General features: G+C 45.0%; 1 protein-coding gene across 1 annotated transcript in view; it reads right to left on the reverse strand.

The window, feature by feature from the left end:
• The window catches only part of mpdz (multiple PDZ domain crumbs cell polarity complex component), a 33968-nt gene extending 17308 nt beyond the window's left edge, over positions 1 to 16660 (reverse strand). Inside the window, 21 exon segments of the mRNA XM_076035457.1 lie at positions 141 to 279; positions 350 to 604; positions 699 to 821; positions 1064 to 1222; positions 2240 to 2449; positions 2549 to 2734; positions 3689 to 3862; positions 3941 to 4087; positions 4439 to 4518; positions 5236 to 5313; positions 5805 to 6075; positions 6466 to 6554; positions 6929 to 7031; positions 7729 to 7929; positions 8057 to 8179; positions 8651 to 8864; positions 9418 to 9557; positions 9765 to 9926; positions 12757 to 12923; positions 14924 to 15008; positions 16546 to 16660. Coding sequence (XP_075891572.1) covers positions 141 to 279; positions 350 to 604; positions 699 to 821; positions 1064 to 1222; positions 2240 to 2449; positions 2549 to 2734; positions 3689 to 3862; positions 3941 to 4087; positions 4439 to 4518; positions 5236 to 5313; positions 5805 to 6075; positions 6466 to 6554; positions 6929 to 7031; positions 7729 to 7929; positions 8057 to 8179; positions 8651 to 8864; positions 9418 to 9557; positions 9765 to 9926; positions 12757 to 12923; positions 14924 to 14939 — 3037 coding nt within the window. The 5' untranslated portion in view covers positions 14940 to 15008; positions 16546 to 16660.
• Between the last annotated feature and the right edge of the window lie 1366 nt (positions 16661 to 18026).

The following is an 18026-nucleotide window of genomic DNA, read 5'->3' on the forward strand; positions in this document are numbered from 1 at the left end:
AGAGCGGGACACAAACGTAAAAACCCAGCGCGCCCGTTTCGGTTGCGCAAACTCGTTTACATTTCTGTGAAGGCTAAGGAGAAAATAAAATAAAATAGAGGGGGGGGGAGTCAAAAGAAATGTGAAAAATGAATACAAACCGAGGCTGGAGTTGCCCTTGACGACTGTAATCGTCCTTTCAAAACTGCTCCCGGGGGTCAGCACGTGCTCGTCGGAATCCTCTTCCACGCAAACCACCTCTCTGTCCTTGAGGGTGACAATTCAAAGCAAAGTCAGCGTCTCTGGCCGCATTCCCAAACCACACGCAAGTCTCCGGAGGAGGCAAAGCATCTCAGAGCAAAGTGGCCGCTACCTCCTGCTGGATGTGAAGGGACTCCACGGCTTCTTCCAAGACATTAACCCTACCCACGAACGACAAGTCCTCGTCCTCCGGGGGGCGCTGTGACAGGAAGTGGTCGTGAGGGTCGAGGATGGTGCTGAAATCCGGGATGTGGGGGGCGAAGGGAGTCGGCTGCTCCGGGGTAAAGGTCTGGGCGGCACCGGCGAGACCGGAGCTCGGGGCGAAACGCGGATGGTTGTGCACCAAGTCCAGTCGAGCAGCCAGCTGCAACAAGCAACACGTTGGACAGACAGTAAGGTGAACCGCACTGAAAATGACACGCGCTCCGTTTGTGGAATTGCTGAATTTGTTGCCGTGCCTTGGGTGTGGACACCTGCAGGTAGTCCAAGTCGGCGCTGCACGTGCTGCCGTGGAGAGCGATCATGGAGGCCTGGAAGGAGTCGTCCTTGTCATCGGGCATCTCAGCCTCGCTGGTGTCGATCTGTTGCAGAGAGCCAAGAGAGCATCACCCTAAAAGTCATCACGTAACTTATTATTTTTACACACAACAAACGTATCTCTTAAATGTAGCATTTGTTCTTTTTTCATTACAAACAAACAAGGAAACGTCTTTTGATGTAACTTGGAACTACCAAGTGTTAAACATCAATTTTTTTTTTAGGATTTTTTTTTTTTTTTTTTGAAAATTGTTTGTTTGTTTTTTTCCCCAAAAAGCTAACTGACCAATGCCGGCTCTGCCCGGTAAACGATGCCCTCAGCCAGTCCTTCTTCCTCTCCTTCTTCAACCAACATACTGTTGAAGTCAAATGAACGGATGACAGGTGATGATGTAATTTCCTGCTCACCATATGGGTGTGGCGGGTGAGCACATCCACATATCCCCTGGGGAAAGTGGAGAGATGCTTTCAGTGTCTCCGCCTTTGTTGCAGCTTGGGTACTTTTGATTTAGTTCAGTGATTTAAATTTTTGCTGTGAAAAAAAAAATTAGTTTGGAATGCAAGGAAAACATGTTGAAGCAGATGAATCATTTCTAAAGATGGCACCTTTTTAAATGAGCGGAGGCGCTCGAACATTTCTCGTGCACACCTGACTTTGGAGTTCCTTTTGGCTAGTTGCTATTGATTCTGTGCTGCACACAGCAGCGACGGTTATGAGAAAAGTGAGCGGTCGTATAGTTGGATTACACTTGTCTGACTCCATCCAAGTCAGCCCTGTAAGGTTGGTTCCCTGTCCTGCAGGAAGGGAGGTTAACGCTGCTGAAGGCTCCCACGGCTCTGTGATCCAGCTAACCTCAGCAGGCCCGCAGCTCTCACTCAGTAGTGCTACATATTTCATCCGAGGGAGAGAGGGCACTTCTAGGGAGTCAGCAGTTCTCGCAGAGCAAATTGTCGGCCCCCGTCCCCAACCTCCCCGCCCCCCAAAAAAGAATTCCACGTGTCTGCAGTGCAGGACAAGCAGCACTGTGACAGGTGTCACAATGTGTTTGAATGTACGAGCGAGTCAGTGTTTTGAAAAATTCAATAACATCGTTTTAAACAAAGGGCAAGGAGTGTTTTTTTTTTTTCTTCCTTTCTGGCTGAAAAAAAGCCTGTCTTGGAATTAGAAACCGTGTCAGCGTCACTCCGCCTTCCCGCATGAAAAATTCAAACCTTCCGTCAAGTGAACCCTCGCGACCGGAGACGACGGCGATGTCTGACGGCGAGTCAACGTGACTGAAATTTTTAAACTGATGTGACAACAAGCTTGGTAACGGCGCAACAACGCGACTTCTCTCTTCTCCCTTTTACGGTTGTCATGGGGAGAAAAAAAAAAAAAGATTCCGGTGTCAAACTCCCCCCCCCCAACAGGTTTAAAAGGAAAATACTGTAACAGAAGTGTTTTACTAGAGCTGATTCTCACAGGCAGAGGTTTGGCCACTCCGATCTGGACCTTGCCCAGCGCTGCCCCCTTCAGGGCCTGCACGGCCTCCTCTAGGCTGGCGTTCTCCAGGTCGGTGCTGTTGACGTACATGAGTCGGTCTCCCGGCAGCAGCCGGCCGTCCTGCTCAGCCACGCCGCCGGGGACCAGTGAGCGGATCACGATGACAGTCTTGGCAGGGTCCATGGGGTCCTGCGGGGGAAACAGGTGAAAGTCAGAGGCCTGGTGCGAAGGCAGAGAGGCTTCCAGAAAGATTGGGGAAAGAAAGGGTTAAGTGGCTTCATTTCTGACCTGATAATCCAGAATGCTGAAGCCCAGGCCCCCTTCTCCTTTTTCAAGCTCGATATTCTGGACCTCCAGCTCCCACATGGCCAGCGGAGCTCCGACGGCCTCCTCAGTCACATGGTCCTGAGTTACTGCGGCTGCAGTCGCCGCTGGATTCTCAGCAATCGGCGCGTTGACGGGCTCTGTTTGTTTCTGCAAAGACAAAAAAAGCCGTTATCCCCTCACAAAAAAACAACCCTTCTTCACGTTCAACCAAAACTCTACAGTCTGCTACACTCTAATTGTTTTCCTGGAGTACGCTTGTGGCAGGAGGGGAAAAGGAGAAAGTGAAGCTTGGATGAAATTACATTATCCCGGATAAGGCTGGAAAGGCGAAAAACCATGCAGGCGCAGCTGGCTTTGGCTGCTAATGCTTTCAGCAAACGATGCTGCTGGCTGGAGCCGCCGGTGTCACCACAATTGGTTTTAATACATTTTCCTCTGCGTCGTCTTAATCCATCACATTTGGCGACGTGGAAAGCCAAAAGAGTGGCTGACAGCCTGGCCTGCACTAATAATGGTTGATAGGCTGCTCGGGGGAGTGGGAGGAATGGTTTTCTTGTTTTTTTTTGGGGGGGGGGGGCAGAGAGTGATTTTCACAATGTTGGGAATGTGTAGGGTGCTCATATGGTCTTGTATATGTATAAACTTTAAAGGTGCAGTGTGTAAAATTTGGCTTGATTTATAATTTTATACACATACTACACATTACTGTACTCGCAGTACAATAGGTAATTTATATATGTATATATGTATGTATATATATATATATACACACACACATATATGTATGTGTATATATATATATATACATATATATATATACATATATATATATATATATATGTATATATATATATATATATATATATATATACATATATATATATATATATATATATACACACATATATACATATACATGTATAAGAATGCATGAAAGCATGAAAGGTCTTGCTCCTAGTTAGATGCCATCTTGCACCACCATTTTTTTTTAAGGAAGCTGTCCTGACAGTGCCCGAAGTATGAAACACGCTGACAGGCGAGCTTCCTTAAATTCTTTGAAAATTGGAACAGAATTGTAGTAGTATAAATCAAAGTCGGTACTTCAAATAGTTTCAGCGTAGCAGTTATCCCTTCTGCTAGCGGCGCCTCAGTCTCCAGGTCCGGCTGCAGGTGAGGGGTGGGCCGGCAGCACGTCATGTACACACAGAGTGGGAGTTCCTTCAAAATTCTGACCACTTCCTTATGGGTCTCCCCAATCAGGGAAATACCATTGACCTGAGATAGGAGAAAAATATGTGAAAAATAAGTGTTCTCGCGAGGTACTGAATTATTTTGTGTGTGACGAGGTCCTACCTCCAGCAGCTCGTCGCCGCTGAACAACTTGCCACAGCGGCCGACGGGCCCCTCGGGGAGGACGGAGCGGATGTAGTGATGGCCGCTGTTTGCTTCCAGACTGATGCCCAGGCCGCTGCTCTCACTGAACTTCTCCACCTGAGCCACCTGTCGGGGTAAAGGCAAGACACAGTCAGTGAAACGGGACATTTTAATGCAGGGGTCGCCAACGTGATGAGGAGCCCACAGGCCTGTTTGAATAATAGCAAAACTAGTTAAGCTGCGTCTAAAATTCCATTCATCCAACCTTGTTAAGACATTGTTGATAATTATTAAGAACTCACTGACTCACTGAAGTGTCTTCACAAAGATGAGTATCATTAATAATGGTAATAATAATATATAACTGAGAGAATTCAGGAGAGTTTAGCAAACTGGTAGCCTGTCATATGACTCAGGACCCATGAAGTAGTTCTCAGTTGGTGTTTTAATGGAATCACAACTCCACACAACACTTACCACGACTTCGTTGCTGGGGCCGAGAATCTCCTGCCACTTCTGAATTAATTCTTCTTCTTTAAAGAGCGTTAGCTCCGGCCCTGAGGAAGCACAGTATTTAGGCTCGCTGAAAATGTAGAAAATGCAATTTAAATACACATGAATGTTTAAAATAAGAGCAATAGTGACTTGACATGTAATGAACTTGCAATAAGTCTGTCGCTTCCAATAGAAATTCTCCAATTATTTTTCAGAAACGTGCAAATGAAATTCCCACCCACTGCATTCACTGGAGTATTTTGCAGCTGATTCACTGAGGTCAGCAGCAGGCGGTGCTTTTTGTTTCAATCAATAGAAGAAGAGGCCACTTGGAGGGAGGGAGCTCTTACACAGGGTAGTGTTTGGTTGCAGCGTTTCATCTGAAACCTTCCTGATGCCTTGATGGACTAATTGTGTGAATAATTTTTGTTTTTGTTTGTTTTTTGTTGTGTTTTGTTTTTGCTCTTTTTCACCTCAACCTGTTATTGATACGGCTCCCTTTTTTGCCACACTCAAATGCAAAAAGCTTTCTGTTCTATAAAATGCCAAAAACATTTTCATCAAACCACCGGGGGGGTTCCACAATTCTGAAATGCTGCCAACATTTAAGCTCCTGCTAATTTGTAAGTTATCTTGCTTGTTGTCTGTCATTTGCTTAAGAGCAGCTACCTTACTCTGTCCTCTCATTGTGCTCTGTGCGCATGTGCTTCCCTGACAACAATGCCTCTTATCAGTTGTGTGAAAGCCCAGCTGCTGTGCCGGTGCACTTAAAAACCTACTGTGTTTGTCTTCTGTCAGCTGACCGACGTCCACTCTGACATCCGATCCTTCGCTCTTTGTCTGCGGCAGCTTTTCATCTGTGGTGAGTAAACGCACACAGTGACGGATGCTGTGAGGGTTTGGATTCAAGTCACTCAAAAAGTTCCATGACAAGTGTTTGTATAATTAAAAAAACAAACAAACATTTTTTTTGTATACGTAATTGTAATTGTCACATGAATGTGTGTTTTATGCACTGATCGCTTATTTTAATGCGCAACATTTTTAAAGCAGGACGTGCGGCTCATCACACTCTTGTTCATGTTCTTCATGTTTGTACTTGCTTGACTTGAAATGCCTTTTATTGAGAACATTTCAAATTCAGTGTCAGTGTCAATATTTAAAATGCTGTGATTGAAGAGGCTGAAACTCTCCGTCAAATGTCAACGGTCAGCTTGTCGTGCAAAGTTCAGAGCTGTGCTGCATTTTACACATCACTGACAGCTTGTTATTTATTTATGCATTTTTGCACCGGCAGTGGAGACACAAGAACCGTGTTTCGCTCAGTATTCATCAATTGTGATCCCACCTTGAGGCTCCTCCTCAGACCTCTCCCTCTCCAGCTCCAGCTCCAGCTCCAGCTCCAGCTCCAGCTCCAGCTCACTCAGCACGGCGGCAGTCACGGGGATGGTGGCGTACGGGGGCAGGACGGTGACGCTCGGGGTCACGGCGGTGGCCGGGGGGATCTCGTCCGGCCGGAAGCCTCTGCGGATCAGCTTGAGGTGGACTGTCTGGCCGGTGTGGCGGAGAACCTCCACAGCCTGCTGGTTGGTGTATCCCTGGATGTTGAGGCCGTCCACCTGCAGGGGGAGACCAAGAGCAAGTTCTAAAGGATGAAGTGAGGTAGATGGCTGCCTGCTGGTTTCATCCATTTATTTATCATACACAGTTTGTCTTTGCACAGCTATTTCACTGAGGACACCAGAAAAAGGCAAATGAAACCGAGCCCATGTTTTAAACGAAGCAAAAAAGTGCATCTGGAATTGGTAATGAAATTTAAATGGCTGCGTGTGAATCAATTTTCATTCAGGTTGAAAGACACAAGGAAATAAAAATCTCCATTACTAACAGTTAATTGCAAATGACTCATTATACATGAGCTCATTTGTCCCCATTGACTAAATCTGATTACTTTACCAGATTATTACAACATTTCTTTTTAAATCTCCAGTCACTCAGGGCATACTCACAGCTATTATCTGGTCTCCCACGTGAATACGGCCATCTTGATCCACGGCGCTGTCTTTTGTAATGCTCTTGACAAAAATGCCAGAGGGCTCTGAGGAGGGAGAACAGGTACGAGGCAGAATTAGAGAGGATGAGGATCCACATTAATCACTGAGAGACGAGAAAAAAGCAAAAAGGCGCTTTGGTGTGATGTTAAAAACCGGCGTTTCATTTTCTGGTAAAAGATGGGATGACTTTAGTGCAATTGAATTTCTTTTTCCAGGGCCAATATTCAATTTTCCACGGTTCAATATGACATCATGTCACTAAAGACTCAAAGAACCTTAAGGTCATACCAAATGAGTAAATCCTTTTAATTTATCCTTCATAGCTGTAAATCCCAGGCCTAACATTCAATGTTGGGTAATTGACATTGAAGTTGTTTTTTTTTAGCAGATGCTGATTCTTCATTATTTCAATGCTCACCTGAGTTTTTGTCACCCACATAGCCTGCAATAGTGATGCCCAGGCCTTGGCTGTTCTTGGCAAGGCTGACAACAAATGTCTCCACGTCTTCCTCCTCCGAGTCCTGTGCAAAGATTAATAACAGGTAAACACACAAAGGCAAAACGGCAGGAAGGGCTGATTCATTGGACAAGCATTTCCGGCTGTGCTCCTCGGCCGGAACCGTTCTGTTTTTAGCTGTATTTAATAGCGGCAGAGCCATGAGCCCAGACAGCCATAACACACACGGCTAATGCGGGGAATCAAAATGATTGTGTTCGTCACTCGTATAGTGAGTCACTCGAATTAATTTCCCTCCAAACAGGGCTGCTGAGTGTCGCTGCGAAATTGCTCTTTGTGAGTGCAGCGTCTGAGTCACAGGTGATTTAACCAGCGATTTCCTTTCATTTCTTCTCCCTGCACCTGTCACGTGTAGGAGGATAGAAACTAAAGACTTACAGAAAAACAACTTCAGGCCATGTTTTGTTTTATGATATATTTTTGAAATTCTCTCAGGCGGCGTGTTTCCTGCCCAGCCCATTTTGCCATCTTCTGAAAGTGCACGCTGATTATATGACTGACTCTAAATATTGTCAGGCTTATTATTCATTAACTTAGTCAGAATGCAATTTGACATTTTAGAGCTCTTGTGTTTTGTTCTTAAATTTGCATACAACGTTTCACATCCCTGCCCTCTGTGAATGTCTTCAGGATAATATGCCATGTACATTTTTTCCTGCTGAATTAATTCAACCTGTTCTTTTTTAAAATGCCGTCCTCACCTGTTGTTCGCTGACAGTGGGCAGCACCACGGGCATGACGGCAGAGACGGCGGGACTTTCATCCACGGGACCCCTGGTGACCACCAGCTTCACCCTGTTGCCACACTGCCTGAGGACCTGGGCCACTTGTTCGCTGCCCATGCCGAGCAGGTCGGTGTCCCCGATCCGCAGGATGTGGTCCCCGCTGCGCAGGCGGCCATCCTGAGGGGGGACAGATTGTTAAATTCAGTGTGCGCAACAACAACAACAAAAAAAAAAGACTGAAGTAGTGGTGAAAAAGTCTGATGGAAGTTACTTAAAGAAAAACAAAAAAAAACAAAACCAAAACCTGATCAGCGATGCCTCCAGGGAGGATGGTCTTCACAATAACTCCGGTGGTTTTTCCTCCAACGATACCAAAACCGAGACCGGTGCCGTCGTTGACCAGTTCAATTGTCTCCACATGCTGCCACTGAGAGACAAAGTCATCAGAATGTGTGAGTGTGGATTAGGGCAGGGGGCGATATGGACTAAAAGTGGTATCCCGATATATTTAGGCTGAATATCAATATACAATATACTGTGTATCCCCATATCTTTTCCGCAAAGTGAGAGTAAATGTTCAGGCAAAGTCAAAGCCAAATATGACATGTCGGTCATGGCGGTTCGGAGAGTCTGTTCCCACGCTCCCAGCCTCTGTGCATAAATGAGGAGGGGCGGTGGTGAGGGGCGGAGCACAGTGCTCCGGATCTGCTGCTTCAAAGGAGCAACTATCGCAGCGCAAATCTCAATTATATCGATATCGGCGATGTGGCCTAATTCCATATCGCCTTTAAAAATATATTGAGATATCTTTTGCATGGATATATCGGCCAGCCCTAGTGTGGATGTGAGCTTTCATAAATCTTTGCTTCAAAACACACAGACTGGGGTTTGTGGGTACCGCGGTGGAGTTGGCTGAGATGGTGCTTGCGGCCGAGGGTGTACGTGACACTGCCGGACTGGCCAGCGGAGCGATGGGCCCCCTGGCCAGCGTGAGCTCCACCCGGGCAGAGGCGCTCTGAAGGATGCCGATGGCCTGCTGGTGGGTCACCGTCTGGTCCAGGGGCTGCCCGTTGATGGCCAGGATTTGGTCGGCTTCTTTCAGCTTCCCATCGCTGTTAAGTGAACACACGTTAACATCAGACAACATTGGGGACCGTGTATAAGTCTTTCATCCTTTTATTTGTAAAACTTAACTAACCCTTAATTATGTGTTCAGTATGTCTCAGTTGTGTGAATGTGATGTAATATACAGGATTAAAAATGTCATATGCAGTAGTGGAAAACAGTTTGCGGACACGCAATCCCAATTATTGTCATTAAATATTTGCCACGGATCTTTTTTTGTGTGTATTTCAAAAGGTTTGAAGTTTGGTCATTTCATTGTTGAAGAGACGAATTAGGAAAACTAAATTCTTGTAACAAGGGTCGTTCTTCTTGCTGAAACCTCCAGTTCTGAGCTGGATGGAACAGTGCACGTGCGACACATGGGTAAATGTTGGTGACTGTACTGAAATAAAGCGCCCTTGAGATGTAAGAGCAATTTTTAGCACAATACAGTACATCACAAATGCATTAAGTATCCAAAACCCTTTTTTTTCCACTACTGTGTGTGTGTGTGTGTGTGTGTGTGTGTGTGTGTGTGTGTGTGTTAGGAGGGTGATGTACCAGTGGGCAATGCTTCCTGGTTGAATCTCCTGGATGAAGATGCCCAGCTCGCCACGGTTCTCGCTTTTCAGGCCCACCACGCTGAAGCCGAGACCCCCAGACGGCGGCTTCTCCAGCTCCACTTGGGTCACGTGACGGCCCTGGATCACATACACATATTACTCACGGCAGCTTCAAAGCAGACGGCCGCCTTTAGAAGTCTCTTTGACGTGCCTCAGGAGGAACGAACGCAGCTTGTGGTCTCCGAGTCTCATCATACATTGACTATGTCTAGATATTTGGTTTGTGTTTGGAAGGCAGATTGAGGGCGAGCTCCATGTTTTTGCAGAGCATGTGCAAGTGTTTACCTGAGCCATGGAGAGAATGGTGTCTTCAAATCCTTTAGAAGGTGTCTTCCCAAGAACATGTGTAGCAGCAGGGGCTTCTGGGTAGGCAGCAGGGCCGCCATTGGGCTTGACTATGGCGGCGTGATCGGCAATTTCACTTCCACGAGACACCGGTGAGTTTCCCTGAGAAACAAAACATGTTGTCAACCCGTGATTATTGGACTTTCACTTCAACGGGAGGCAGTGCTCACTGGAGTGAATCAAGAACATCATCAACTTTGCAATTCAATTGTATGTGCACAATCCCAAATAATTTAATTTTAGACATCAAAAAGGTTTTAGTGTGTGGGAAATGACAGACTGTTTGTAATGCTGCCGTAATCTAGCATGTCCTGTGGGACATGCTAGATCAGGGGTGTCAAACTCATTTTGGTTCACATGGAGGAAAAATCATGGTATGGTAATAATAACGTAAAAATAACAACAACTTCCAGTTGTTTACTTTGTTTTACTTTGTTTGTGTTCTTTCAGCACTCTGCATCAGTGTTGCCAACTCCTCAGTAAGGAAAGCCGCTATTGGCTGTCCTGAAAGTTGCTAGAAGTCGCCAAATGACCTCATCATCTAATTTGCATAATTGACAATTTGCGCTTGATGGCAACGTAATAACACCAGGAAAAGTCGCTAGATTTGTCGCTAGTCACTTGAGACAAAAAAAAAAAAAGTCGCCATGGGGAGAATAGCGACTTTTTTTGCCAAGTTGGCAACACTGTTCTGCATCAGCTTTGTCTGTTTCGACAATGACATTTTGGGGCAATGAGGGGAGCCAATAGGAGAGGTTCTGGGGCAATTAGGGCAGCCAATAGGAGAGGTTCTGGGGCAATTAGGGCAGCCAATAGGAGAGGTTCTGGGGCAATTAGGGCAGCCAATAGGAGGCGTGAGTGGCTGTACTTGTGCCGATTTGCTCAGCCCCAGTATTGAGTTTGTTTGCGAACCAGAAACGATATTGCGACACCAAGTGGACACATTTAGAACGGCACTTTCTTTCACTGATACATTGCAGTTTTTATATTTTGCAAAATCATCTCGCATACATACGGCCGGATCAGGCCCGCCGCAAACTGTTTTTTTTCCGGCCCGCGGGCCGTATGTTTGACACCCCTGTGCTAGATCCTTAGCTTGAGTCCCAAAAATGACCAAACAACTGGATGCATCATTGTGCCATAAATGTGTGATGACAACTTCTCCAATATGAGTTATGAATGACAACAGGGAAACTATTTTTTCTTGCTTCAATCTTATTAACGGATGACCAGTTGAACTGGATTAAAAAGGCAAACAAAGACAAGATTCTTTTAATTCCATCTATGTGGCTACTGTATTGCTAAGATGAATCTGTTCTTGTGAATCATAATAATGATGACGATAATAATGTTAGCTTCGGAGATCACCGTGCACAGAATTTACAAGCAGGAAAAGTTGAACACACACACACACACACACACACACAGTAAAAACTGCCTCCTCCAAGCACACACCCTGATAGAGCCTTAAGAAACGTTCGCCTTCACGGGACAAGATGCGTTATTGCCCCATGCTGCAAAACAAAGCCCTGCCGGCCATGCTAAGTTAGCGCAGCATGCTGCTAAAGTTGACGTCGTCATGCGTGAGCTTTGTTAGCTAGGGCCTGGCTAAGAGGATTAAAGTTCCAGTTTGGTTCTTGCACATTTAAGCAATTGTTTCTGCCCCACTTCACACGGCCACAGCCTCTTTCTCATTGGAGAATAGGGCCTGGTCTCCATAGCGACACATGGGGCCTATCTCGCAGAGACGGAAGACGGACAGTGCAGTGTGTGTTTGCTCGTCTGGCTCTGGTTTCATGGCGCAGAAACAAAAAATTCAGGCTCCCTCCAAATTGATTCCACTCAGGGAGGGTAAATAAGTGCACTGGAAAAGCACAACATGGACGCACTGCAGTTTGTGCGATACATATTTTCCCCGTATCACATTGTAGGATAGGCCCATTTCCAGATTTGAAGGGAATTTGCAGAGAAATGCCGCCTGATAAAGATTAGCTTACTCATAACAAACCCACACAAGAATGCACCTGTTTGAAAATGAACAAAATTGCCAGCAAGCAAAAATACCAGCAGGGATTTAATCATCAGAATTCCCAAGCATCTCTGCCTCCCACCGCATAGCTCGCATATTTTGGGCTGTATTTGTCTAGCACTTGCTCTCCCCGTTGCCATCGTGACTCAAGAGCTCCTGTTTTGTCCACTCAGACGTTCAGGTCTCAGTGGAGCGGACCCTCTCTAGTGCACCGCTCCTGACTTTGACCAAACCTGCTGGTACAACTGTTTCATTTGACTTTTGTGCAATGAGCGTTTGTGTTGGGGACTGAAATCATAGCGTCGGGTGGATAAAACCTGGAGGTTCCCGAAAAGAGTTTTTTTTTTTTTTTTTTTTTTTTCCTTTGGCCTTGTGAGCAACATTTTTTTTTTTTAAATTCAAGTTAAACCTGATAAACTTTGAAATATAATGTAACCTCTATTTGAGAGAAGGGAGACACTTCTTGTCATTTAGGTCTGTGTTAAATTTTCAACAACAAAAAAAATCACATTTTTATATGCAGCTCTTTTAGACTACAAAGTTGTTCTGAGATTAGATGGTTCAAATACCAATGATAAGGTTAATTATTTTGAGGAGTTATGATCCAGACAGTAATTACAGCTCATTCTTTGAAAGAAAATGTTTCACTTTGTCCAGAGAAAAAAAAAGTACCCACTTTAATCTGCCTTTAATACCTGAGAGTCTTGCTAGGTGCTTGCGTAAGTCATTTACTTATTTCTCCACTGCACGCAGGAAAACCCTTTGACCCCACTTCCAAACACAGCTTAGTGTGTAACTTTGATTTCTGCAGTAACAACGTGGCCGACTCGTCATCTGGTAGTCAGTGCAAGTAAACAGACGGGTAAACGTGACACCTTCTCCTCCCGTTTCTGAAGGCCTTACCTGGTCTCGCAGCTGCTGGACAGACTTCTGCAAGGCCAGTATCTGGTGGAAGAGGGGGCTCTGGAGCACCGACCTGAGCAGGCTGAGCTTCTCCTCGGTGGGCACCTCCCCCCGCTCCTTCAGTTTGGCCTGGAGGCGTTCCACCGCCTGCAAGGCACGCTGCGTATCTGCGAGCCATCGCATATTTCAGTGACATGACAGAGTGGATGGCGAGAGGAGGAGGGGGAGGAGGTGGAGGAGGAGGAGGAGGAGGAGGAGGAGAGGTGAGTGAGAGAGATAGAAGCGGCGAGGACGGGGGCTTTATCAGGACGTGCGGAGAAAGGGGGAGAACTAAAGGTCATCTTGACCTTAACACTTCAAAAATAAAATAAAGTGCTCACGTCTTTTTGCTGGACAGAGACACATAACTGAAGACAGTCTGTAGGTCATTAACAGACCTAAAACACGTTCAAACCAAAGAAAGAAAAAGAATGAATAAAAAAAACTACATTTCCAGAATTGTGTGTTTGTCTCCAGAAAAGCACTGTTTTCACCTCAAGCCTGGGTGTCTGTGGTGGGTTGCACAGGGGGCATTGAGTGGGTATCAGGAGAAAAAGATAAGAGGTCTGCCCTCTACAGTTTGCTTGCTGGACCCTGCATAAGCCCCACAATCAAGCAACTCCACAGTGGCTTGTTAGAGCGGATGGGCCAGCGCCGACGTCGTCTGAACAAAAATGAAGCAATTTCCTGAGCTTGCCGAGTGTGACACACCTAATAGGGTGTGGATGAGGTCCCAAGATCTTTTTTTATTTTATTTTATTTTTTTGCACTTAAGGCTTTGTTGTCTGAACAGAGGTTGTAAACAAGCCAATAACAATGGATGCATTGGCAGAATTATTTTATTCTTTACCTCCCTGATCGTCTCTGGCCCCAAGCGTATCTTATTCATTGCCCTCACTTCAGTGTGTATAATGAGCCCCACCAGAGTGTGGTGTGAGTGTGTCGGTCAGCCAGTATTTGTTTCTGGCCTTAGTAAGAATTGTGCCTCAGACTTTTGGCATATCTCCACCGCAAGAATTACGATACAGTTTGAAAAATTACATTTCCAATGCAGGATTTGGGAGCCTTTCTTTGTCTTTTAAGGACTCCATGAATTTAATTAGCTACTGCTTGGAGAATTGGGACTTGTGGAGAGAAGAGGAACCGTGTGACATGAGCAGGCATGTTGATAAAATTCTCAAATGTTAGTGATGATGCATATATAAACTAGAAAAAATGACAGTGGATGCTCAGTCCTCACGAGGCCAGGATGTTATGGAGGAAATCCAACATGATTTTGAAGAGGGCTTACAGAAATGTTTCGCTGTGTATTTCATCCTTTCCAATCTAAGTGCAAAGTATCATCATTTGGATTTTGTTTTACAGCTGATTGCTGCTTTGTTCCATTTGTCATCTATGTTGCATGAAGATAATGTTGCTCTGTATGTAATGGTCAGTTGGTTTGCTATTCTTTTTGGTAGGTTTTACTGGTGGTGTGAGTAGAAACTGGAACAGTTTGGCACGGGAAAAACACCTTCGCAGCAGTACAATCTTTATGTCACTTAATTTGACACGTGGAAGACAAATTAAACCAATTAAAGCCTTAGGTTGGATTGGCTCAAATTCCTCCTGTTCATAAATACATGGTCGACATGAGTCTCCCCGAATAACCACAGGCCGCACATTTAAATAAAAAGGGGCTGGCTCACTGTTTGACAGTTGGACAAATAGATTTCTCTCCAGGCACAAACAAACAGTCAAGTGCATGGCAACGTTATCAGATATGGCGACATTGGCAGTCCACAAGCGTTTGAGCTGATTCGAGAGCCCTCGAAAACGGGGGAGGGGGGGATGTGCTGCTGCAGCCAAAAACAGAGCCAGCTAACAAGGGGCACTAAGACCAAAGTCCTTGTGCAGAAAATGCTCATTTAAAAAAAGTGTGATTAAAAAAAAAACCTGAGAAAGACACATTTTGCCTTGCCTATGATGGCATTAAATCTAAATTAAACGACTTTAACAAGGACACTAAGCTTTACCGTCACAGAGGGCAGAGGCACCCCACCCCCCGACTCTTGGGCTCTTTTTTTTCTTTTTTTTTTTTTTTTAAATACAAAATGGCAGAAGAAAACAATGCAACACCTTTACTCACCCATTGTTTCAATCATGTTATAACTCCAGAAGAGGTCGACTTATCCCCATTACCAGTGACTTGAGACGTGTCTCTTTCTCAAGGCCTATGCAAAGCAAAAACATGTTTGAATGTCAGGAAAAACGAATGCAGTAAACTATGTTGACTTTAACACAGTGTGCAAAAAGCATCAAAACACTTAATAGTAATAGGAACAATTCCCTAGAGTTGTTAAAGGTAATCCAACAGTGAAGTACTCGTCATCGTGCCGTCTCAGATCTAATTAAAATGCAAGAAGCTTGTTTGTTTTGATAGCATGTTCAGTTGTTCTCTAAATGGCATGATGAGCGTGGGTCCCAACTCAGGGAGCATCAATCTTGAGTTTAAAGTTGGCTTTGCTACTGACACGCTACTACTGCACACTCAGGGAGACGTTACACGATTAGGAGAGATTGGTGGGATAATTAAAAGCCTGTATAGACTAAGAAGGCACGTGGCAGCGGGAGAACCACTCCACTGGGATGTTTATGTCGAGGCTTCTTTTTTTTCCAAAGCAGTCCTTACAGAATATGCCAATAGTGTAACTTGCACAGGTATATTGCAGTGCACATACAATGTTTCCCCTAATTTCCCCTTAACTGAACAAGGACAAATAGCTATCATTAAAACAGGCATCATTGCTAAAATAATACGATTAAGTATAAAAAAAAAAAAAAAAATGTTATTTTCCAGGCTTATCGCTTATTCGTGTTTATTCAAGTCATGACGAGCGTTGTTTGAATGGTAGGTCATCTAGAAAAGGTTTGTTTGTTATAGTTCCTCCAAATGTATGTACATCTGTAGTCACTAAACAAACGAGATATTAATACAGTAGAATTTGGGGCAGGTTTCATCAGATGGTTCACACATTATTACGTTCCAGTAGTATGAGATGCAGGATAAAGATGCGAAACAGGCACTGTGAATAACCAAGTGAGGTGTAACAATACGTTGTAATAAACAGTAACGACAGCCGTTAGCCCTGGAGGCTAATCGGCTGCGTGAAAGCATTAAAAACAGGGTCGCTTGAAAGGATGGACACTGCTATACTAATATTTATTCACACAAAAATACGATTAAACAAGCATCAAACCATGTACTTTTTTTTGAAAACGTATTGCACTTTAAGAAATGAATGCGCCTGTCAGCTTTTACATAAAGTTTACACAACATCTACAATCGTAATTTGCACGCATGTTGCGTTTGCTAATGTTTATTGTAACGCTCGAAGCTGCACTTCTTGGGACAATCCGCTTTTCTCCGCCCCCCCCTCCCATCCGCGGAGCAACAGGCTGCCGAAGAGCTTGAAAGTTAGCTAGGACGGCTTTTGTAAACGCGAAAAGCCACGCACACTGCTTTTTAGCGTGCGTTTCATGTTATCAGGAGTTATAAGGCCAAAGTCACAGCGACGCAAATCCCGTTGTTGTTGTTGTTGTTTTTTTGCCAAACACCGCGACAACAAACGTTTGTGATTCCTCCCCCCCCCGCGCGCCACCCCCTCTTTTAGCGACGATTTTGCCAACAACGTCAAAAACCAAAGTGGCGTTTTCAATATGATGGTATGTGTCCTTAATAGAAATGTGGCTAAACAAAACAAGTCTTACATTGGTGCTTGGGCTTGCTTTCCCCCGCCGTGGCTGAGTTCTCGGACCCGTTGTTGTCTTGCGGCTAACGGCGCACCGACTGGGGCTTAAACATGGGGCGTAGTGTAACCCGATCCGGTCCGTTCCGGGCGACACACACAGGGAGATGGGCTGGGGTTGAGGCGCCACCTGCTGGTCAGTCTGGGGGCTTGCCCAAACCGGGCCAAAGGGGTCAAATCAAGCACTTCAAAGGAAGGAGGAATTTTGATTCAGGAGGCATTTTATCCAATCCCCGAACGCCAGAAATCTTTGTCCAGTGTGTTACACTGTATGTGAGCCTCCTAGAATTATCATTCTCATGACACATACATGAGCTATTGTAATGGTTTTTCACTGGGATTATTTACATTCTTGCTCTGAGGAGCTAATGGGTTCTGTATGTTTCAAGATGATAATCCAGCCAGTATAAATAACACAAGTATGAGTAACACACACACCCACACACCTGTATGTGTGTGTGTGTGTGTGTGTGTGTGTGCATACAGACAAATAGATAGATAAATAACACAATACAATTCTGTTGTGCGTAAGGCGGTGGAATCAACCATCATCAAAGAGCATGTATTACAGTGAAGCCACAGCCTGATGTTCTCATTGTATGGGTGTTATGGGATGAGACCTTTAAAAACTGTTACTGACACACATCACAGGTGCACATAGTTGACATGCCCTCAGGTAAAATGCCATGCTCCACACCTAAATGACACTATTACAGAATACGGTTATGACTCTGCAGAAGAATTTCTAAATGAGCGGCAAGTAGACTTGAATATTTTTTTGGCTTATTGCAGACATTCCTGCAGGGCATCCTGTCTTGGCAGCACAGGCATCACGGTCATGCACAGGCAAAGACTGTGTAGTTTTATTCTACTAATAAAACATGAATAAGCCACTGCAGCTTTCGTTTGGCTGAAGGCTGTGTTGCTTCACTGTGCATTTATCCGCTGTACAAGTAAAGGTATGTTCACAATATCTTAATTTAAAATACACATACAGTGTGATTTGCTTTGCAAGTCAAACTGTTTTCAAGGCTCTGCATCTAGGGGAAAGAATGGAGTGTGCTGATAAAACCCGATTTCTCCCTCTCTATCCTGTTTACAGGATTATGCACTCCATCCCAGGCAGTAGTGCGGCACGCTTATCAAATTTGATGAGCTCTTGCTCAAAATGAAATGTATCAGGATCCTGCCAGGATGAAAGCTTTAGCCTGTCAGCTCGAAGGTTTGATCATATGGCGGCAAAAATACTTGTTATGTATATTGATGGTTTGGGGCGGCGACAGATTCCGTGAAGGAGGCCATTAAACAGATGCTACATCAAGCAAGCAATGTGCTATTTGAACCTGGTGCTCCCCGCTTCACATGTTAGTAGTTTTCAGTCTCAAGGAGAGAGTGAGGTCAGTCTGAGAGGAGTCATTTCAGCCAGGGGGGCATCGGTGTGTT

Source organism: Nelusetta ayraudi, unplaced genomic scaffold (assembly GCF_046127955.1).
Source record: "Nelusetta ayraudi isolate G7.1 ecotype Tasmania unplaced genomic scaffold, CSIRO-AGI_Nayr_v1 ptg000042l, whole genome shotgun sequence".
In the NCBI taxonomy this organism is placed as follows: Eukaryota; Metazoa; Chordata; class Actinopteri; order Tetraodontiformes; family Monacanthidae; genus Nelusetta; species Nelusetta ayraudi.